Source organism: Andrographis paniculata, unplaced genomic scaffold (genome assembly GCF_009805555.1).
Source record: "Andrographis paniculata isolate CXL003 unplaced genomic scaffold, ASM980555v1 Contig18END, whole genome shotgun sequence".
Classification (NCBI taxonomy): Eukaryota; Viridiplantae; Streptophyta; class Magnoliopsida; order Lamiales; family Acanthaceae; genus Andrographis; species Andrographis paniculata.
This window is the reverse complement of record NW_026137468.1, coordinates 829,647-850,104: the sequence shown is the minus strand read 5'-3', so window position 1 is coordinate 850,104 and position 20,458 is coordinate 829,647. Positions and strand designations below refer to the sequence as shown.

The window sequence follows — 20,458 nt, the reverse complement described above, 5'->3', positions numbered from 1 at the left end:
AAGAGACTTTAATGGCTTCTGGACCACACAAGCTCTGCCCCACCATTCTTCAAAAATTTCATCTTTTTTGCCCTTTTTCACCTCAAAATTTGAATTTAATTTAAACATCTTTGTATCAGTATTTGGATTCAAACAAGAAGTGGTTAGAAAGAGAACAGAGAGAACTGTGAGTGATAAAGCATTGTTTGGCTGTTGCTTAAAAAGTTGCTTCCAGAAAACACTCATTCTGTGCAAATTCATACACAAAGATTCTCTTTGGTCAATCCCGATATAGTCGGTCCAATGCGTTTGTCTTATTTCTTGGATAACCTGCGTTATCTTCACGTGCGGTAGATGGACGGTTCTGATTAGCCGTGAGATTGAGCTCTGTGACAGGTGGGTGATTTTAGTAATTGATTTTGGATTAGATGTTGATGTAGGGTTTATTAAATATTAATCGTACTACTTTAATTTGGCCGTTTAATTTTTACTCTTTTTTTGCATCATTTGTTTTTATTTTTATTTATGTTTGTCTTATATAATTTATTTATTTTAAAAATATTATTATACATTTTATAATTTATAATTTTTAAAATTTTAATTAAAATTATATACTACATTTATAAAAAATTTTAAAAAAAAAAAGAAAAAAGAGCAAATTAGTAAAAATTATTATTAGGTGGAAATTGTATCTCGTTCTACGTTCTTAAGTGCGCTAATTCAGTTTAAACGTCACGATCGGCATTTCATCGTGTTCTGGTGAAATTATTTTAAAAGTAATTAATTATAATGATTTAAATTTGAATTTAATTTGAATTAATTATGGTTTGTTTAGATAGGAGTTTTTTAATTTGAAAAAAAAAAGTTAAATAAATAAAAAATTAGTAATTAATTTAATATTTTGTGAGATAAAAAATATATTTATGGTGTGTTAGTTTGAAGGATTTTGACGAAGATCTAACTATTCATCCAAAAAATTTTCCCCAAAAAATCAAATCAAATACCTATTTTTTATTTCTTTTATATTATACTTAAAAATTAATTGTAAATTCAAAAGATCACATCAACCTATTTATTTCAAATCATACAACTAGCACAATTCAAAATTTTTACTATTCAAATTTCAACTCAAAATTCAAACCCTCAAACAAACACACCCTTAATGTGATATTTTTAAAAAAAATAAATAGTATTAAACGAATGAAAATATATTGCGTAAAAAGATCTTTAATATTTCATTATCATTTCCCTAGTTGTGATGACACCTTTATTTTATTTTATTTTATTTTATTTTTTTTGTTTTCAGGAAATAGTACAAAGCCGTGTTTGGCCTGGCATAAATAGAAACAGAGCCACCGCCCCCTCCAACTAACCCCATGATAGCATGCATTCACTCTACATTCATTAAGTAATTATTTTATTAAATAAATACAGTAATATTATATATATAAATAAATCATAAAAAAAAAATAGATCTAGAATTTGTACAAAAAAAAAAAAAATTAAAAATAAATTAGCATGTAAGCTAGTGTAACTCTGTTTTGGATTAGATCCAGCCGGATTTACTTTCGAATTTTTTTAAAAAAAGTTGAGTTAATTTTAACTAATGATTATTTTTCATTAATTTCTTAATTTTAGTAACATTATACTATTAAATACTATAAATTTTTATCTTTTAATTATTATATTTTACAGATATTTTATTTGTAATAAAGTTTCAGATAAATAATTAAAATAAGTAAATTAACTAATGATTGAAATGGTGACTCACAAGGTCTGGTGTTATTTTTTTTTATTATTATTTTGGATAAAATAATTGTTGAGTATAATATTTAATATAGAACTTTGATTTTTATTAAAGAATATATATATATATATAATTAAATAGTAAAAAAGTGAAATTAAAAGAATAGAACCATTGATTTTGACATGCTTTGGATCTTTATCTTGGAACATCCTCTTTGATTAGAATCAAAGGTCTTTTTTTACATATATAGTTTTAAATTTTCTTTTGAAATTATTCATTAAAATAAATTTTTTAAAAGTTATATATAAAATATTTAATTTTATTTTATTTAAAAACTTCATTCTGAATAGAGTTCGATGGTACGAATAATAATAAATTAAATAATTGTTTATGGCCCATTTTATGGTGTGCTAGTTAGCACTACCTAATTAAATTAATGGAGATTTGACCTTAATGCATCAATAGATCCGATCCGTGAGGGGTGCCTACAATATTTAATTTAATTTTAAATTTTCCTGTCTTAATTAATAATAATAATAATAATACTTACATTATTAAATTTAAATTAGATTGGGTGTAACAGTAATTTACAATTGTAATAAATATTAAATTGTGTCTGGGCTATGACACTTCTGGCATTCGAATTTATATATATATTTTTTAGATTAAATATATTTTCAAACAAATACTCACTGACGTACGTATACATGTACGTATATTATATATATATATATACTCTACGTATGCATAGATACAGATACGTGTATGTATTTGTCTGTGGGTAATTATTATTATTAATTAAATTTCATGCAGACAACGTTAATGCATGATGAGATCAAAGTCAACAATTGAAGTTGTCACATAATTATATATTATTGAAGATTTGAATATGAAATATCAATTAATTTAGTATAAATTGAGTCAAAGTAGAGTGTGAATTCAAATTAATTATCATTTGTTTTGTTAATTTTTGGAATTTGATTTTTGAAATTTAATTCTAAATAATAATTTTTATTTAATTTATTAGTAACCACATGAATATGAACTGTAGCTCAAGCGGTTGAACACTATTTCGCATTATTGAAGAAATGATGCATTTTGGGCAATTAATTAATTAATTAAAGTAATGGGGGGTTTACAGTAATTTTTGGCAGCAAGCAAATACAGAAAACTTGATTTAAAAGCAATTATGATAAGAATTTGGTGCACATATTATCATTACAGTAAATTAAAATGTGTACTGTGTAATCACCAATGATTCGACTATGAGTTAATTTAAATAAAATTTTAATGATATTCTGTTAAGATGTCACAGCTATTGAATAAAATCATTCATTCAATAATATGTATATATATATATATATAATAATAATGGAATAATTATATAGCTGGATGAAGTAATGGAATCAAGCTGTTTTCTATCAAATAAAAACACACATATGTATATATATATATATATGTATGGGCCATACTTTGTTCATCTTAATTGCTTCACACACACACACAGAATATAATATATATATATAATGATTATTCTTGTTGAAGCCAATATAAAAGTTACATTGCTATGACATCAAGTTAAGCAAGTAAAAAAAAAAACAAAAAAGTTAAAAAGCAATACTCCCTCCGTCAAATTTCTATTATCCTAAAGTATATTTGTACGGTTTTTTTAGGTGATTATTTTTTTGTTATAAATTGACAAATTTGTCCTTAATGGTATGACAGGATTAAAAGTAATAAATGAATGAAGGTTAAAAACATAAAATTTGTGTTTAAAAAATAAATTAGGACAATAGTTGTTGGACGTCCCAATGAAGAAAGTAGGATATTAGTTTGTGAACGAAGAGAGTATTTTTTTTAAATAAGCATTATTTTTAGAAATAATTAAATTTTTGCATTATAAATAATAGTTTGATTTGATATAAATATATTCTTTAATAGATTTTTTATATAATACTATTTCCATCCGGCTCTAAGAGCTAGTCTCATTTATTTTTTGGGCGTTGATATTTAAATATTAATTATTATGTGAAAACGTAATACAAATCAAGAAAAAATGACAAAAATACTTTTTATTAGTGTCTTAAATACTATTATAATGACATTTGTGCAAAAAAAAATTATATTATAAAAATATTTTTAATATTAAATACAATTACGCAAAAAGTAAATAAGATCTTTAGAGCCAAACAGAAGAAATACTATATTGAATAGAAAATTAATATATATATATATAAATTCATATATTATGATATAAGTGGTAACTTAAAATTTAGATATATACTTATTCCTTAAATGTTGTAAATAAAGTCAAAATAAATTTATCACTGAGGAAAGAACATTTGTTGTCTATTCAGAATCCGAGTCAGCAAATAGGAAAGGGAAGTTTGTGTTGATCTGTTTTTCTTATTTCGTCAACTTAAAGAGGATGACATTTAAATGTCACATTCTTTCAATATTAAAATATCATAAAATTTGGGGCCCAAATTGCAATAAATGACAAACCAATCAATTTTGCTGTAAGAAACTAGTCGAAAATTCGATCCATCCACATATTTCACTAACAAAATTATTATTATTATTATTATTATTTTATAATGAACAAAATTATTGTTTAAGAGATAGCACTTGTGACTATGAAATTATGAATTTATATCATACATTTGTGAATATCTTGATTTATTTTAAAAATATTATCAATATATGAGTATTTTAAATAAATAAATTTGTGGTTACATGGATTTGATGGGCCATAACTAATCCACAATTGCAAGCAGAAGGTTAAGTACTTAAATGGGCCTAATGTTTAAGCCCAAGTATGCCATTTTTTAATAGTTCATCCGTCCAATTTCTATATATTTGTACGATTTTTTAGATGATTGTTTTTTTTTTTTTGTTATGAATTGACAAATTTGCTCTTAATTGTATGATAAATATTATAAGTAATAATTGAATAAAGGATAAAAATGTAAAATTTGTATTTAAAAAAAAAAAAGAAATAGGACAATAATTATTAGACGTCCAAACTAAAAAAATAGGACATTAGTTTGTGGACGGAGGGAGGGAGTATTATTATTATTATTATTAGAGAAGCAATTATTTTACAAAATTATTTATTATATTTCCAATTACTGTATGATGCTTTAGAGAATAATATTTGAGTCTCGACTTTTATCTTATTATAATCCATGCAGAATGTTTTGTATTTTCAAACAATTTATATATTTATTTTCTATAAAAGTGAAATAATTAATTATTAAGTCCCCAAATCAACAAACCAAGTCTGCCCAACTCATTATTAATTTCCAACTACAATGGATAACATTTTCAAGATTTCAATAACAAGAACTTAGGCTTTATTATTATTCACCCCCCTAATTGTTTATTTTTATTTCTTTAAATCATTTTTTTTTTTTTTTTTGCATGAAATTATGAAATGTGTTGGTTGAGGAGGGTCCCAAACCCATGTTCTGGAAATAGGATTTTTGGTCATATATTCCTTGTTACATACTCAATATTAATTTATTGGAAATAATAAAACTAAAAAATCAAAACTATTGTTTGCTTATTTATTGAATTCATAAGATGTTATCCACTGAAAACTGGCCAACCAATTGCACTTTTCAGCCTATTTTGGACCACTTTAATTATTGCAATCTAAAAGTTTGCCAAAAAATAAAAATAAAAAATTATTGGACCATGCACATAAAAATTCAAAAAAAAATGTGACCCAAATATATATATATATATATACCATCATTGTATGGATAAAAACCCAAGCTGAATTAAATGCACAGACAAAAATAAATTATAAAATGAATGACTTACAAACTTGAAATTTAATTTAATTTAGAAAAAATAATAATAATTAAACATAAATGTAAGGAAAATTGATAAAGATTGCTGCTAATTCAATTAAAGAATAACATTTGTCATTTGTCAGCCGTTATATATCTCTGTCAACAGTGAGTGACACTTAGTTGTATTAATAAGTTTTATTCAATTAAATTAAATTAAATTTATGGATAAATGCATCTGTGTGTTATTTGATCTTATCATCTTATTCCCCACCTGTCCCTTTTAAATGTTTTTGATAATAAATTGGGAAATGTATATAATATAATATAATAATACTATATAAATATATATATATATACAATGAGGTGTGCATTAATTCTTGATAGTGTTAAATGGATAGGGTTGCCACGCATACAAAATATATGGATTTATACTTAATTGAATTCGATATTTTATTTTAATTGAATTTACTTATTATTGTTTTTGCATTAGAATATTTTCCCTCTCCTTTATGTCGACCCATAATCATAATTGCATGCCCATTTTATTAATTTATTAGTTTTATTAATTTATCCCAAAAATAAATTGTTTACAAGACACAAGTCTTGATTTTGTCTATAGTATTGGGCTTTCATGGCTCACTGATATTGAATAGGCCCAATAAAATGGGAAGGGCAAGCAGCCCAATATATAAAGGCTCATTAAATAGTTCAATCCTAATTCGATGGGCCCATTAAAGAGTTAGACCAAACTCCATGAGCCCATTTAGTATGTACAGCCCAAATTAAATGGACCCTTTAATATTGCAAACCAAATACGAAAAAGCCATCGATTACATCACCAAAATTAATTTAGCCTATAATGACATGATGGGCCAATTATTGAGAAAGGACCATATTACATTGGGCAATTCATAATAGGGTTGTACATAGGCCCAACTTGAGTGGGCCCATTTCTAAGTATGCAATCCCAGACGAAATGGATCCAATATTTTCTTTCCAAAAATATTACATCAAAATATTATTTCAATAAAATTTAAATCAACTTGTCATTTCAAATCAATTTCAAACCAAACCCAAACAAATACACTAAGGGTGTGTTTGTTTGAAGGATTTTGGAGGATTTCCACTGTTCATCCAATTTTTTCCCTCTAAAAACATCAAATCAAACACCTATTTTTCATTTTTTATATTATACTAAAAATCAATTTTACATTCAAAACATCACATCAAACCCTATTTATATCACATCATACAACTATTCAAATTCAAAATTTTTACTATTCAAATCCCAATCCAAAATTCAAACCCCCAAACAAACACACCCTAAATATACAAACAAAATTCTACTATTTAGAAGAAAACATTACTAAATATACAAACCCAAGCAGATTTGACATATGCAGCTGTAGCAATAGCAAGCAACTAATTAAATTGCAATAATCTACAAACTGTCATTGTTTGATGCTGTCCTAAAATCTTCCACATTTCTCCCCAAAGATGATTCCCGGACAACCGAATAGCCGCCGGCGCCGGCAGGTTCGTATCGGAGATGATGATCGGAGGACCAAATTCTGCCGCTCCGACTTCCAACATCAATCCCAGGATTCAAATCCGCCATGTCTCCTTCAAGTATCCGAAGTACCTACCATTTACAATCGAACTAAATCAATATCAAAGCTTTCTTTTCGACAGAAATTTTTTAAAATAATAAAAAATCGAATATTTGGCGCAATCTGCCGTCGTCATCACCTGAGACATTCGCGGCCTCGCCTGAGGGTCGCGACGTATGCAGACAGACGCAGCGTGCAGCATACAGTCGATCTCGTGCTCCGAATAGTTGCCGCCGAGCCGCGGATCCACCAGCTCGTCAATCGCACGAGCTTCGAGCAACGGCCGCGCCTGTAATAACACATCGTTAGCATCGATCGATCGATCACATTCGAACATTCGTCGAATCGAACCTCACCCATTCTGTAAGAAACTGCTGGCCTTTTGGCCGGTTGAGATCGACTGCCTTACGTCCCGATATGAGCTCGACCAGCACCACCCCAAACGAATAAACGTCTGCCTTTTCGGTAATCTGCCCGCTCTGCGCGTACTCGGGAGCCAAATACCTAAACGAAAACGAAATCGTTACTATCGAACACAACATCGAACGAACGAACATGTCATTAGTAGAAAACGCACCCGAATGTCCCGATCACTCGTGTTTCTACACCTGTCTCGCCATCGGGTTGCCACCGAGCTAGGCCAAAGTCTCCGACCTAAAGTTTCGACGATGGAAAAAAATCAAAACAACGTGTAAATAAGAATTACTAGGTAAAGATTGACAAAGATACGAGGCTATCCGCACCAGCGGTTCGAAGTCGTGGGTAATAAGGATGTTGTTCGGGCGCATGTCTCGATGAACGATGCATCCAACTCGACATTCTTCATGAAGATACCGCAATCCGCGCGCTGCTCCGACAGCGACTTTTTGGCGCGCGCTCCACTCCAACGTGTTTTTCCGATTCCCTGGAGACGAAAGTACGGTTTAGGAGCGTGTCGTTGATCGAAAAAGTTTACGTTAAGATCGAATATACCGTAGAGATGAACGTCGAGAGATCCGTTGCAGATGTACTCGTAGACCAACAGTCGTCGCCCATCTTCGATGCAGAAACCGATCAACATAACCACATTTCGATGCTGAGCGCAGCTCAGCACTTCAACTTCCGAGCAAAATTCTTGATCTCCTTGAGAACTCGCTAACTTGTGCTGCTTCACCGCAATCGTCTGCCCGTCAGGAAGGACTCCGCGGTGGACGGAACCGAACCCGCCCTCGGCTAAAAAATTGGCTCTCGAAAACCCCCCGGTAGCGAGCTCGAGTTCGTCGTACGAGAACCACCTCGGAGGCTTCCCGAACACCGGAGCCTTGTGTTGACATATCGAACACAATGGAGGTGGCCCGGAAGTCGCGGTTCTCGGGAGGGACATCGCTTCCCGGAAACTGCCGCTGAAATCCAAATTCGATCGGTAGCTCGGCGAGCCGTATCCTGCTTGGGTTCGGGACAGCGCCAGACGGGGTTCGTTTATCCGGTCCAAAGAGTGGCAGCGGGAAGCGACGATCGTCGCCATCCACGGTTGAAACCTTAAACTCGAGGAGGAAGATAAGTCGTCGCTGTCTGAATCCGAGCTGCATCGATCGAGATCTCGATCCTGTTTGGCGGGCATGGTTAGTTCCTCTTTCTTGACGGAAACAATCGGTTGGTCGGTGGAAAATGGCGAAGTTCCCGGGTCAGAGCTGGAGACCGACGAAGTTGCGGGTTCGGTTGCAGTGAACGGCTCGGGGCTACTCGATGGGGTGACGAACGGACCGCGAGTCGAATCCGAGGAATCGTTCTTGCTTTCCGTATCCTTCGACGGTCGATCGCTATCACTGCTCGTCGAATCGTTATGCTCGACCGGCGATCCGACTAAATTCAGTCGAAGAACCTTCGCCTGCGATCGTTTTATAACAACGATGTTGCAATGCAGCTCGTCCATACAACATTTCTCCTCGTTTTTAAGATGCCTGCGCGGACAACATTCGTAGATCAGTCGACAAAAACAGACAACAACCGGATACGTACGAAAATCGACGCGGGCGCGAATTACTTGTCCAGCACAACCCAATCAGCCTGATTTCGTTTCGCTTCTGCAGCAACTGCACCGGATGGAGTCCCCGACACGATTTTAATCTTCACATTGATCTGAAAAGCATTGGATCAGGTTCTTCATGATGTACATTAACATTTCCGAACTTAACTAACTACGGAGCAAACCTCACCTTATTAGGATCATGAACGTCGCGAAGCTGGAGAATCATCTGCGAGCAATAATCCGTTATATCGGATTTTTGCTCGACAATATTCGTCCCCGAATGCGATCTCCTAAGGCCACTAGCACAGTCTCCGGCGAACCTCGGGAACCCCCAAAATTTTCTCCCTAATTAAGCATCACACACACATCACATTTGTTACATTGCTGCAGAATTTTCAGAATTGTTTATCGATAATAAAATAGACTCGATAGACTCAAATCAAAACAACAAATGCAACCAAATCATAATCTAAACCAATCAAATCCAACAAAAACTAAAAATATCTAAAATATCTCAAACAATCAGCAATGCTCGAATGGTTTGTTGTCGAACTCAATTCTAAGCTCAAATCGAAACAAAAGATTATGCTTCTGCAGCAAACAATCGATAATTCATGTAAGAAAGTTAATGATAATACCAGAGGGACGAGAAGGGACGACAACGAGGAGGGTAATGCAATGTCCGGGCTGGACAACATGAGTTAAGGCCCAAACAAGAGCAGTTCTTGAGATCTCCTTCGATGCTTTGACAGCCACAACAACCTTCTCGACCACTCGACAATTCTTGTTCTCAGTCTGCGTCACTAATTTGTTGTTCATGGCTTCTTCGCTCATGATTATCAATCCAAATTAAACAGATCACCAAAACCTTCTTCCTTCCCAAGAACTACAGATTAATTAATGTGATTGTCCAGGCAGGAACCTCATCAATGGATCTAAGTACAAAATTGAAACAACAAATTAAAAGAAACGAAGGATTAAAGGTACACATGAACAAGAAAGCAGATGAAACAGGCAGCTATCAAATCAAATCAAATTAAATTAGGGAAGTCAATGTGAAGGAGGTAGCAATGATTTTGAATGGGGGAGAAAATGGAAAAGGGACTCAGGTGAAATGAGCTGTTTTCCAGATCCCAAATGAGCCCACAATCCTTTCACTCTCTAAAACTCTCTCTCTCTCTCTCTCTCTAAAATAGCCAATAATTGGAAGAGCTTTGAAACGTGGAACTCAGTACCCTTCAGAACTCACAAAGTTAAATATATTACTCTCTTTTTGGCTTTTTGGAAAAACTATGATTTCTATCATATCTACAAAAACACAGAGGCAAAGTTAATAATATCCCATTTCTTGCTCATTATTTCACATCAGAGCAGCTAAACTACAACGACGGGTAACAACAAAGACGACAATCACAAAATTAAAATTTAAAAAAGAAAAAGGAAATTAAAGATTAGAGAGATCACCATCATCATCATCATCGTCACATGGCGTGAGGTCTCAAGTCGAACAAACTCCAACAAACCCTAAATCCAAAAATGATGCAAGACATCGACGAAACCACAGATTGCAATTATGATGAAATCTTTTACTCCTTTAAGCTATCGTCATCTTCGAAAAGGAATACACTCAACCAATGCCCCACTCAAATTTGTATAAAGCGCAATCGAGAGATGAACGAAGACGAAAATTTGTGCAGTTGCAAATGGGGCTGAAGAAATCTCTTTAAATTTTGTCCCGCTTATATCTACTGCATTCTGACAGCGGCGTCGTCGGGGTTTTTCTTTTCCAAGAATGCCCCTGCCTTTTTGCTTAATTACGTCTGTGTCCTCGAAATTTTGTATAGATAATTTCAATTGGAAAGGTGCAAAGTTTGACAAACACTTTTAAGAAAGTAACCATTTTGAAATTTAAACTAAAGTTAATGTCTTATTTTAAATAATCCAAATATTATTATAGATTATAAATTTAAAAGAACTAAAAAAAAAAATTTAAATAAAAGTATGTAATAAAGACGTGAAGACTACTACGTGCGCAGGTTAGCATTCAAATCAATTCCTACAACAATAAATGCGCAGTTTACTAAAAAGCCTGTCACAAATTTTCACATTGTAATTACTAAAGGGTATTATTGTAAATTCATTAACGTAGGGAACGTGCCTGACTTAACGGAGACGTCACGGCAATCAGTCACTGCGTGACGGCGCTTCCGCTTCCGTTTGACGGAGGGCCGCCGTCAGCCAGACAGGGCCCCACTTTTTTGCCAGGTCCGCTGCTTTTCGAACCTCCGAAATTAATAGTTTGTGAAGATCGAGGATGTAATAAAATCAAAATATTGTAAAAAATTAATTGTAGTCCAATCTAAATTAATAATTACATAAAAGCGACAAGTTAATTAATGTAATTATTGAATAGGACAAAAAAAAAAAAAAAAAAAAAAGGTAATTGCAATCTAATTAAGTACAAAATCCTTGATTTGTATTAATCATAATCTGATCCCATTTTAAATCATTACCCAAAAAAATACCAAAATTGCTGGCTACTGACTGGCTTCATTTATTTAAATTAAATCAATCAGATAAGCCAGCATTTATTGGAAAGGTACACACCTCAAAGTGAGCAAATATTTGGTATTTTAATCTAGCTTTAATTAAAGTATTATTTAGATTATAGTTAATTTATTTAACCTTAGTATTTTGTAACTTAGCAAATTATTAAATGAATCCACATATTGCTTGTCCCTTAAACCATGGGCCATATTCACACATGTTTTAGTGGTCCAAGAATTGGGATTTCAGTTGTTTTTAGCACAATCACCTGCACAAAACAATAAAAGTTTTGGAAGTTATGAAATTTTTTTTAAATAGTAAATAATTCAATATTTAAAATGATATTTTGTAAAAAATAAAATAAAATAGATATAATATTTTATTGAATAAGTTGACTCCGTTAAATAAAAGTATTGAAATATTTTAAAATTTTTAAATTATAAAAGCATCAAAATTTAAATTTATGACCCACTATGGCAAATTCATTCCACACCATTAAGTGATTTCTTACGATCCTAAATATAGAAATCCGTAGCCCCTATTTGTTTCAACCAAATATAATATACTGCAAACTAGGATGACTCTAAGGGTGTGTTGATTTTGGATTGGGATTTGAATAGTAAAAATTTTGAATTTGAATAGTTGTATGATGTGATATAAATAGGGTTTGATGTGATGTTTTGAATGTAAAATTGATTTTTAGTATAATATAAAAAATGAAAAATAGGTGTTTGATTTGATGTTTTTGGGGGGAAAAAATTGGATGAACATTGGAAATCCTCCAAAATCCTTCAAACAAACACACCCTAAATATTTTGATCCAATCAAAAGTGGGAAAAAGTGATTGCGACTAATAAGAAATAACTAGTTATGATTTTGTGAAAAAAGTGATGAAACATCTATAACTATAATGTATGTATATATGTGTATATATATCTTAGGATGTCCTACATGGCCCATTGCATTATTGCAATGTCGTGTATCAAATGATCCAAAATCTAGCAACCCTTATCTTGTGGGCCTCTCCAATGTCTTTTTTCTACTTCTTCCAATCCACAATATGACAATATGCACAATATAAAAGACAAAATTGAGTGGCCCTTTTCTTGTCATTGTAATAATTCTTTTGGGCCTAGATTTCATGTCATTTTGTGCTATTGCTTCTATATTTTCAAGAAACCACTTAAACAAGATCATATGGCTTACTACTTGAAATTTGGGCTTTCTTCAAGCATATAAGGCTCTATTTACATAAAAATTTCGAAAGTTTTGATATTTAGTCAAATTATCAATTTTTACTCAAAACTTTTCAAAACTCTAAAATCTTCTATGTATGTAAATAGAGCACAAATTTCTTAACTAGCAAACGGACAAATCTATTTCCTTCTCTCTCTCTCTCTCTCTCTCTCTCTATATATATATATATATTATATAGTTGCCTACAACTTCTAAGTTCTAACACAAACGAAGAACACAGAGTTGCTACATCTATCCTATTTGAGGAGGGTGAAAAAGATAACCAAAAAATAAGGAGGATAAGATGCAAAAGAAGCAGCACCTAAATTAAGGAAACATTTAACAAGGATCACTACTGGCTGTTGAATCAAATGAGAGAAAAGGGTCGATAATCCGCAGCTTGTTCATTGTGTTCGTTCATTTGTTCTACCGTTTCGATCTATCGTTCGTTTGTTTGTTTGTTCCTCCGTCCATCCCGGACCACTTTTGGTACATTCAAAGGCCACTTTGGCCACAGATCATTACCCGGCGGAGGTTGAAGACGAGCATTTTTTCTATGCATAGTACATGTACAAGCTATTTGAAGCGGCGCAGGCGATGGAATTCTCTGACGGGTGCCACGCCAGGTGGAGCAGCTTTGAGGAGAAGTCGAAAGTGTTTCCATTGGCGTCGATTCCTTGATTTTCTGCGCCTGCAAAAGTGGGGGATGAGAAAGAATCGGTGTGGGGATGTAGAGACGTTTGGGAATGGGAAATCTTACCGCGTTTGACAACACGGGTAATGCTGCTGCCGAGGGCTCTTGAAGGCCTTGAAGGGGTCTGGACATGTCGTCTGGGAGGAATCGAGAAAATGCTTTAGCAACAACAGAGATTTCGATTTAGAATTTGAAAATTTGAGGACAACAGAAATTGATTTTTAAAGAGTTACCTCATTGGGTTCTTGCTAGCTTCAAGAGTCGTTTCCTCGGTGCTACCAGCAGCACAACCAAATACGCGGAATAGATTGCTGAGAGAGTATATATGTGTATATATATACATTATATATAAATATATGTATGTTGAGTGTGTATTTTGTTAGGTAAAAGACACGATAAATCTGAATATAAACTGAAATTTACCTGTAAGAACCAGTTGCAACTCGAAGACCATCTCCGCTCAAGCAGCATTCAAATTTATCAAAAATGGAATCATTTTCATACAAGTCACAGAGCTGGAATTATCAAGATACAAGATGTTAATGGTCTAAAGAAAAAACTTAAGACGCCAAAATATCATGGAGTGGAATGATTTACCTTTGGTCTTAAGTACTCGTGAACCTGGAAGGCGGCCACAGGACCCGAATCCATATTGATATCCCACAACTGCAACCAATATTACAAATTAAAAGAAGTATGAATATCATTATGCATCCAAGGTTAAGATGTAAAGGTTATTGCGTCCTATGCAACCCAAAAAGTAAATGAGGAAAAATAATTAGACAATTAATGTAAGAGTTTGAAAAGGCTTAGATGAAAGAGTGTTCAACATCACCGCTACTTAGCTTAATCTTGATAACAACATTATTTTGTACATATTGTTTAAAACAAATTGATGGCTTTTGTTTAGAATCTTCACCAATTCTAAAACTTCTAACCCCGAGTATCAGGTGATGTATTTTGATTTATTGAGTGTTTGTTTTTCAATCACAAAAAGCACCACAGAGAAAAGAACTGCCAAATCCTTTCAGCATCCTTCATGAAAGAAAAAGCATCTTTATCATCATCTAAGTTAGACAGAAAAGAGAAATATTTTTGAAAAAAGATCACCACAATTTGATTGGAGTCATTGGCCAAAACATCGCTGAAAGAATTGAAATACCAAATAAGATCGAACCTTAAGGGTCATGTAATCCCGACTCAACAAATATCTGCCATCCCTAGCAAACTTAACATCTGAAATTGAGGCAATTATCTCAGTGAAAAATGATCTCGAGCCAGGTGCCTCAGACTCCTCAAATCTGTACAAAATCAGAAAATTGATCATAAGAGAGCAATTGCTCAAAAGCATAAAAGCTCAGTAATAAACAGAGAGAGCTTTTATTTGCAGACAAAAGAATCATTAAAGAAGATAAACTAACATAGAACTTACAGTTTAGAATGTGAATCACACAACGCAGATTGACGCAAGTCAATAAGTCGAATGGAGCCTTTTGAGCTGCTATATGCCAACATATTGCAATGAGTAGGATGAAATTCTGCCGATGTTATCACCTCTGCAATCAGGCACGAGTATCAAGTATCAGCCAATACAAGCCGTCACAATGGAGGATCAAATAAGGTCAGTTTACTGATAATTTTTTTGCATCATGACGATCTCAGATTACTTGATTTGTAAATTCATCAAGCCTTTTTTCCAGTCTGTGCCACTCAATTATTAGAATCAACGAACATTTAAAGAAGAAGACAAGAATCTTCAGCTTGTAAAAATATAACTTACCAGTCAGATCCTCCATATTTGCTGGCTTCACATCAACAATATTGAAACTTTGATTGCTTATTTCCAGGTTCCAAAGATTTATTCGGAGATCATCAGCTGATATAAATGTTTCACCATCACTGGCAAGCATCACAAATAGAATCAATTCAATAATATGACATTGAAAGAATGGCTCAGTTGGTTAACTATAAGCAGGACTCTAAGAGGAAGTCGAGATTTGTGGCACATACAAAACAAACAAAAAATGCGTCACTGTATGCCAAAAACCAATGCAAAACAAGGTGACCTGTCTTTTTCAATAGTAGATTCGATGAAAAATATATATATGATACCATCTGTTTTGCAAAATCTTTCTCACCTTGATGGTTAAACAACACGACTCTCTCAAGGAAGCAAAAGGAGCAAGTTACCATGTTGTTCATAGATATGCATCATGTTCTAGGAAGTGGAAATACTTAGCACAAGGATCAACACCAAGCTTCATATTAAAGTTTGTATAATAAATCCAATTGGCACAAATAATTTGGAATAGAAAAGAATTAGATAATAAAAGAATCACAGTCACCTGTTGTTTGAGATGGAATTGATATGGTAGTCATGTGCATGAGCATATACTCTTCTACATCTTGCAAGTAGACTGGTCTCATTGCTTGTGACCTAAAAATTACACAGCCAAGTGCAAGAGAAACAGTCAGAAACACCTAATTTTAGCAAATTAAATAGCGTTAACGTTAGCACTGGAATGCAGGAAAACAAAAAATAAAGTATATAGATACATATATATATATAGGTATATATGTCTGTATATTCATAAAGACACATTGGCAATTTTCACTCCAAATAAATACCTAAAAAGTCAAACCAAAATCCAAAGATGAAGAGCTGTAATCAAATTCTTATTCGGGTAGTATACTGAATTAAATACAACTACCACTGGTAATCGCAGAGACGGGATGCCCCCAGGTGGAAACAAAAAGTCGTTGCTCAAAGAGTTGTAAGGTTGATCTGAACAGCCACCATTATCAAGGCACTGCCTAGGACTAGCGCAGACACTAGAACTTGCAGTACTTCCACCATTTCCAGAAGCTTTAGATGGGTTGACATTTATATCAGCAACTTTCTTCACTTTCTTTTCCTGAACCTGTTAAATAGGGAAATTGGAATATTACAAAACTGTCCATTCTATTTTAAAAAACGAGTCCTTTGGACTGACATAATAGCAAATATGAATACTAACATGAGAGAAGTGAAGCAGTAAAATAAATCTTCATTAGCTCAAACCCCAGATACCCGGATTATTATAGAAATGCATAGCCTCCAGCTGAACTTGAATTTAGTTAGACTTGAATTTAGTTATTAATTTTTTTTCCTTGCTTAGACGAAGCTAGAGAAGGAAAACTATCAAGATCAAGAAGATATAGACGCACGATAGCATTTTCTATCAAACCTTAGACACCAGAACATCCCAGTAAAGAAGAACCCATGTAACAAAAGCCATAGACAAACATAACTATATGTAGAAAAGAAAAAAAAAGTGCATCATATGTGAAAATTGAAAACCAAAATGATTGGGAAGATGCGAGCATAGTGAGCCAGTCACCAATGTTAAATAACCTTAAATTTTGGACATCTACTTTACATGTTCCTCTTTTACATGGTAACAAAATTAAATTCAAGACCCCACCTTCCAGAATTTGATGGTCTTGTCATTAGTAGACAGAAGAAAGAGGGCACCATTAGCTGCCTGGCACCACCTAATCTTGTTGATTTTCTCCTCAATCTCCAAACTCTTGAGATAATCAAACTGAAGACAAAGACATGCATCCATCAAATATAATTATATACGAGTTGTAACCCATTCTAAGAAAGGGTGAATATAATAAAAAGAAATTTATTTTGCAACTGACGTTTAGAACATAAGCAGGAGCGTCATAACAACAAGAGAGAAGAATCTAAAGTTCGAAATAAAAACCTCGGGTTCATGGCTTTGAAATTCAGTTTTATAACGGAACTCAGGTTGTCGATCAACTGAATAGTCCATTTGTTCTAAATCTCTTCGATTGCCACCATGCTGCATATATACGTATAGAAAAGAAATCATCTGTAAAATAGATAGATATATCATCAACACATGTATTTTTTTCATGGTAGAGTCTTACGTCTTTTGTATCTGTTCTTTCAAATAACACCACCCTTCCACCACGATCGCCAGTGGCCAGATGATCGCCAGTTCTATCAAACTCAATGGCAGAGATGATATCCACTGCAAAGAAAAGCGAAATTATAAGTAACTATGTAAGTGGTAGACAAAGCCATTTTATTTGAACCATCATGAGATAAGTAGAAAAAGAGTTAATGTCTTCAGCAATGCTGACAAAGCTAAAAGAAGGGTAGCCAAAGTGTAAGATTCAATACATATCTAGGGTTCTAGATAATACAGACAAAGCATAAAAACATTCCTTACTAAAAGCATGGATTACCTGAACATTGCATAAACTTGCAAAAAAGATGCATGACCTTGCAATTGATATAATTATACTAGAATATCCTCTAAGGCCGGAAAAGAAAAAATCCACACTGAATCCTAACTGCCAATCCTTAGTCGTTACTATTTTAAAACTTGATAACGGCTGGTACCTAAAATTGACGTCCTTTTTGTCGTTATTACCAACTTATTATGCCAATGGATGAAATGACGCAGAGATTGTTGTGTACCAACTAAAAAACATCATTTTGAATTCTCTGAAGTTTCTCCCTACCGATCGGAATAATACACTTGTAAAGCCCTCGGCCACTTCAAACCGGATATTGCCAAACTACTGATCATATCATGGCATGTCCCCCAATCAATGATGCTAAACTAATAAAGTAATCATCCGGAAAATTCCAATCGATATAACAGTGAGAATTAAAGTTAGTTGACTGAAGAACCCGAGCCCAATAAATTTGACACACTTGGCAGCACCCGGATATGTATATATTCGAATACTCGATCCCACTGCAACTTCAACACATCAAAAGATTCTATCCTTGCAGCTTAAACATGTAACTAGGTTTAGATCAAAACTCAAAAGTGTAGAAGACACTTGGAAAGGCAAATTAAATGCAATTCCACAGATCCAAATCCACTTTACAGCTGTTCTTAAGAACCCCAACGCAGGCAGCAAGAAAAACCAGTACATATGTAACATTGAACTGAATCCATTAGGTACAACTCAACCATTAATCACAACATTGATTAAAACACAACGTGCCGATCACTTATCCAAAATCTAGACAAACACCGCTTATTCCTACTAAATCAAGTAACAAACTGACCCCCAAATGCATCAAATTCACAAGAACCAAAACCCTAAACACAAGATCCCAACCTAACGCACACGAATCCATTTACCATCAATTAAATCACCATTCCTCACCTTCCTGTACTTCCTCGCCGGCCGCCCGCTCACCAAAGACCTGAGAAAAATTCCACTCCAGCGGCGCAGGTGCACCCGCCGCAGTTGAAGTCTCTCCCCCGCCATCACCACTGTTCATTCTTCCCAACAATGGAGAACCGAAAAAAACAATAAAAGTACTTACAAAACAACAAGAAATTCCAACAAAAGCAACTGATTCCTTCCCTCACCCCTTCCCAATTTCACTTCAACAATAACCCACAAACAAAACCCAGAATTTTTTTATTTTTCAAAAAAACAAGAAACAAAGCAACAGCAGCAGGAGGAGCAAATTAGGTCAGGAAACTAAAGAAAGATCGAAGCAGCAGTAGCAGCAGCCGATAAAAGGATTCAGATTCAATAATCATTTCTCAGTCGGTGCATAAAAACTACAGCATCGGTTAGTACAATAACTGAGGATGATTAAGGCTGTCTATGGGAATCCATATGCAGACAAACGGTGATGTATGGGGGAAGAAATCCGGGGATTATTTTGCTCTGTTTTCTTAACCTTCAGTGTATCAAACCGTTCTGTGTCAATACACACAGAGTTCTCTATCTTTCATCAATATATTTTTTTTATTATATATATATTTATATATAACAGTAACTATTTTTTTCTTAAATTATATTATGCCCTGCACTCTTTTTTTATTTTTCGATGATTTTCTCCCGTGACGTACTAATCTCACCCGCCGATGTACGCAACGATATCACAGCTTGGACGGGATTTAAGGCCATGTTTGGCAATTACTTTTGTTTCTTTTAATTGGGTTTGAAAATTTTGAGATTGATATTAAAATAATATACGGTGAGATATTTTGTTAAAAATATATTATCTAAATAATATAAATTTGAGATTTTGGTGATAAAGAAACACAATTAAAGTTGCTTTGGTATTAGAATGATCAAAATTAAAATTTGAATAGAAAGATGATTAGAAAAAAACAAAAAATTTCAGTGGTTTGTTTGATCGTGGTTTGTAATTAATGTAGTATTAAATTTGATTTTTTTATTTAAATAATATTTTATAAAAAATAATATATTTTTATTTAAATTATAATTTTATTTTGATTTGAAAAACAACAGACACCGAGAAATATTGTTCATCTGGGGACTTTTTTTTTCAGTCTATTTTAAAAGATAAATTTAAAAAATAATAATATTTTAATTATAAAATAAAAAATAATAGTATTATGGATTTTAAAAATTAAATTTATATTAAAAATATATGAACGAATAAAAGTTGATAGTTTTTTTATCCCTCTTAAATAAAATAAATTTCTGCTAACATTAACCTTAAACCTTCACATTAAGAAAACTATTTTGAGGTGGCAAACGCGGGCTTACGTTGTGTGCATGCCTCAGCCTCAGCCTCAGCCTCAGCCTCACTCGGTTCGGTGATGCTGTCAATTCAATGACATAAATGCCCCTTGTCTTGTTCCTCATTACTTTTCCACTTTGTATCTGTATCTATCCAGTCGGTTAGTACTTATTAATTTTGATTCCTGCTCTGCTCTGCTCACCTCATCTCATCTTTTCCAATTGAGAGGTTTCAGTACTGTAACTGAACCACGTAGTTTGTTCAGCCATGATTTTTAATTTCCTTCAGACTTCAAA

At 33.2% G+C, this 20,458-nt stretch overlaps 2 protein-coding genes across 5 annotated transcripts; both read right to left on the bottom strand.

The window, feature by feature from the left end:
- Positions 1–6,683: 6,683 nt before the first annotated feature.
- On the bottom strand, positions 6,684–10,849 carry LOC127241207 (inactive protein kinase SELMODRAFT_444075-like). Its single transcript, XM_051260140.1, has 10 exons — positions 10,609–10,849; positions 9,783–10,079; positions 9,332–9,489; positions 9,160–9,254; positions 8,109–9,076; positions 7,880–8,040; positions 7,714–7,790; positions 7,493–7,640; positions 7,276–7,425; positions 6,684–7,168 (listed from the first exon to the last, which is right to left on the bottom strand). The coding sequence occupies exons 2-10, from the start codon at positions 9,976–9,978 to the stop codon at positions 6,968–6,970; spliced, it is 2,154 nt and encodes a 717-aa protein (XP_051116097.1). The 5' UTR covers positions 9,979–10,079; positions 10,609–10,849; the 3' UTR covers positions 6,684–6,967.
- A 2,378-nt stretch (positions 10,850–13,227) lies between these two features.
- On the bottom strand, positions 13,228–19,397 carry LOC127240978 (serine/threonine protein phosphatase 2A 55 kDa regulatory subunit B beta isoform-like). Of its 4 annotated transcripts, none has more exons than XM_051259855.1 (14): positions 18,821–19,397; positions 17,561–17,664; positions 17,374–17,472; positions 17,086–17,205; positions 16,330–16,542; positions 15,967–16,058; positions 15,402–15,520; positions 15,054–15,177; positions 14,799–14,922; positions 14,219–14,287; positions 14,045–14,136; positions 13,855–13,932; positions 13,688–13,779; positions 13,228–13,618 (listed from the first exon to the last, which is right to left on the bottom strand). In XM_051259855.1, exons 1-14 carry the CDS (start codon positions 18,936–18,938, stop codon positions 13,482–13,484), a joined length of 1,581 nt encoding a protein of 526 aa, XP_051115812.1. In that variant the 5' UTR covers positions 18,939–19,397; the 3' UTR covers positions 13,228–13,481. The 4 variants fall into 4 exon arrangements, with proteins under 4 accessions (XP_051115812.1, XP_051115820.1, XP_051115827.1 ...); XM_051259863.1 differs by having other exon boundaries at positions 16,333–16,542; XM_051259870.1 differs by having other exon boundaries at positions 13,688–13,758; positions 18,821–19,396.
- Positions 19,398–20,458: the final 1,061 nt, after the last annotated feature.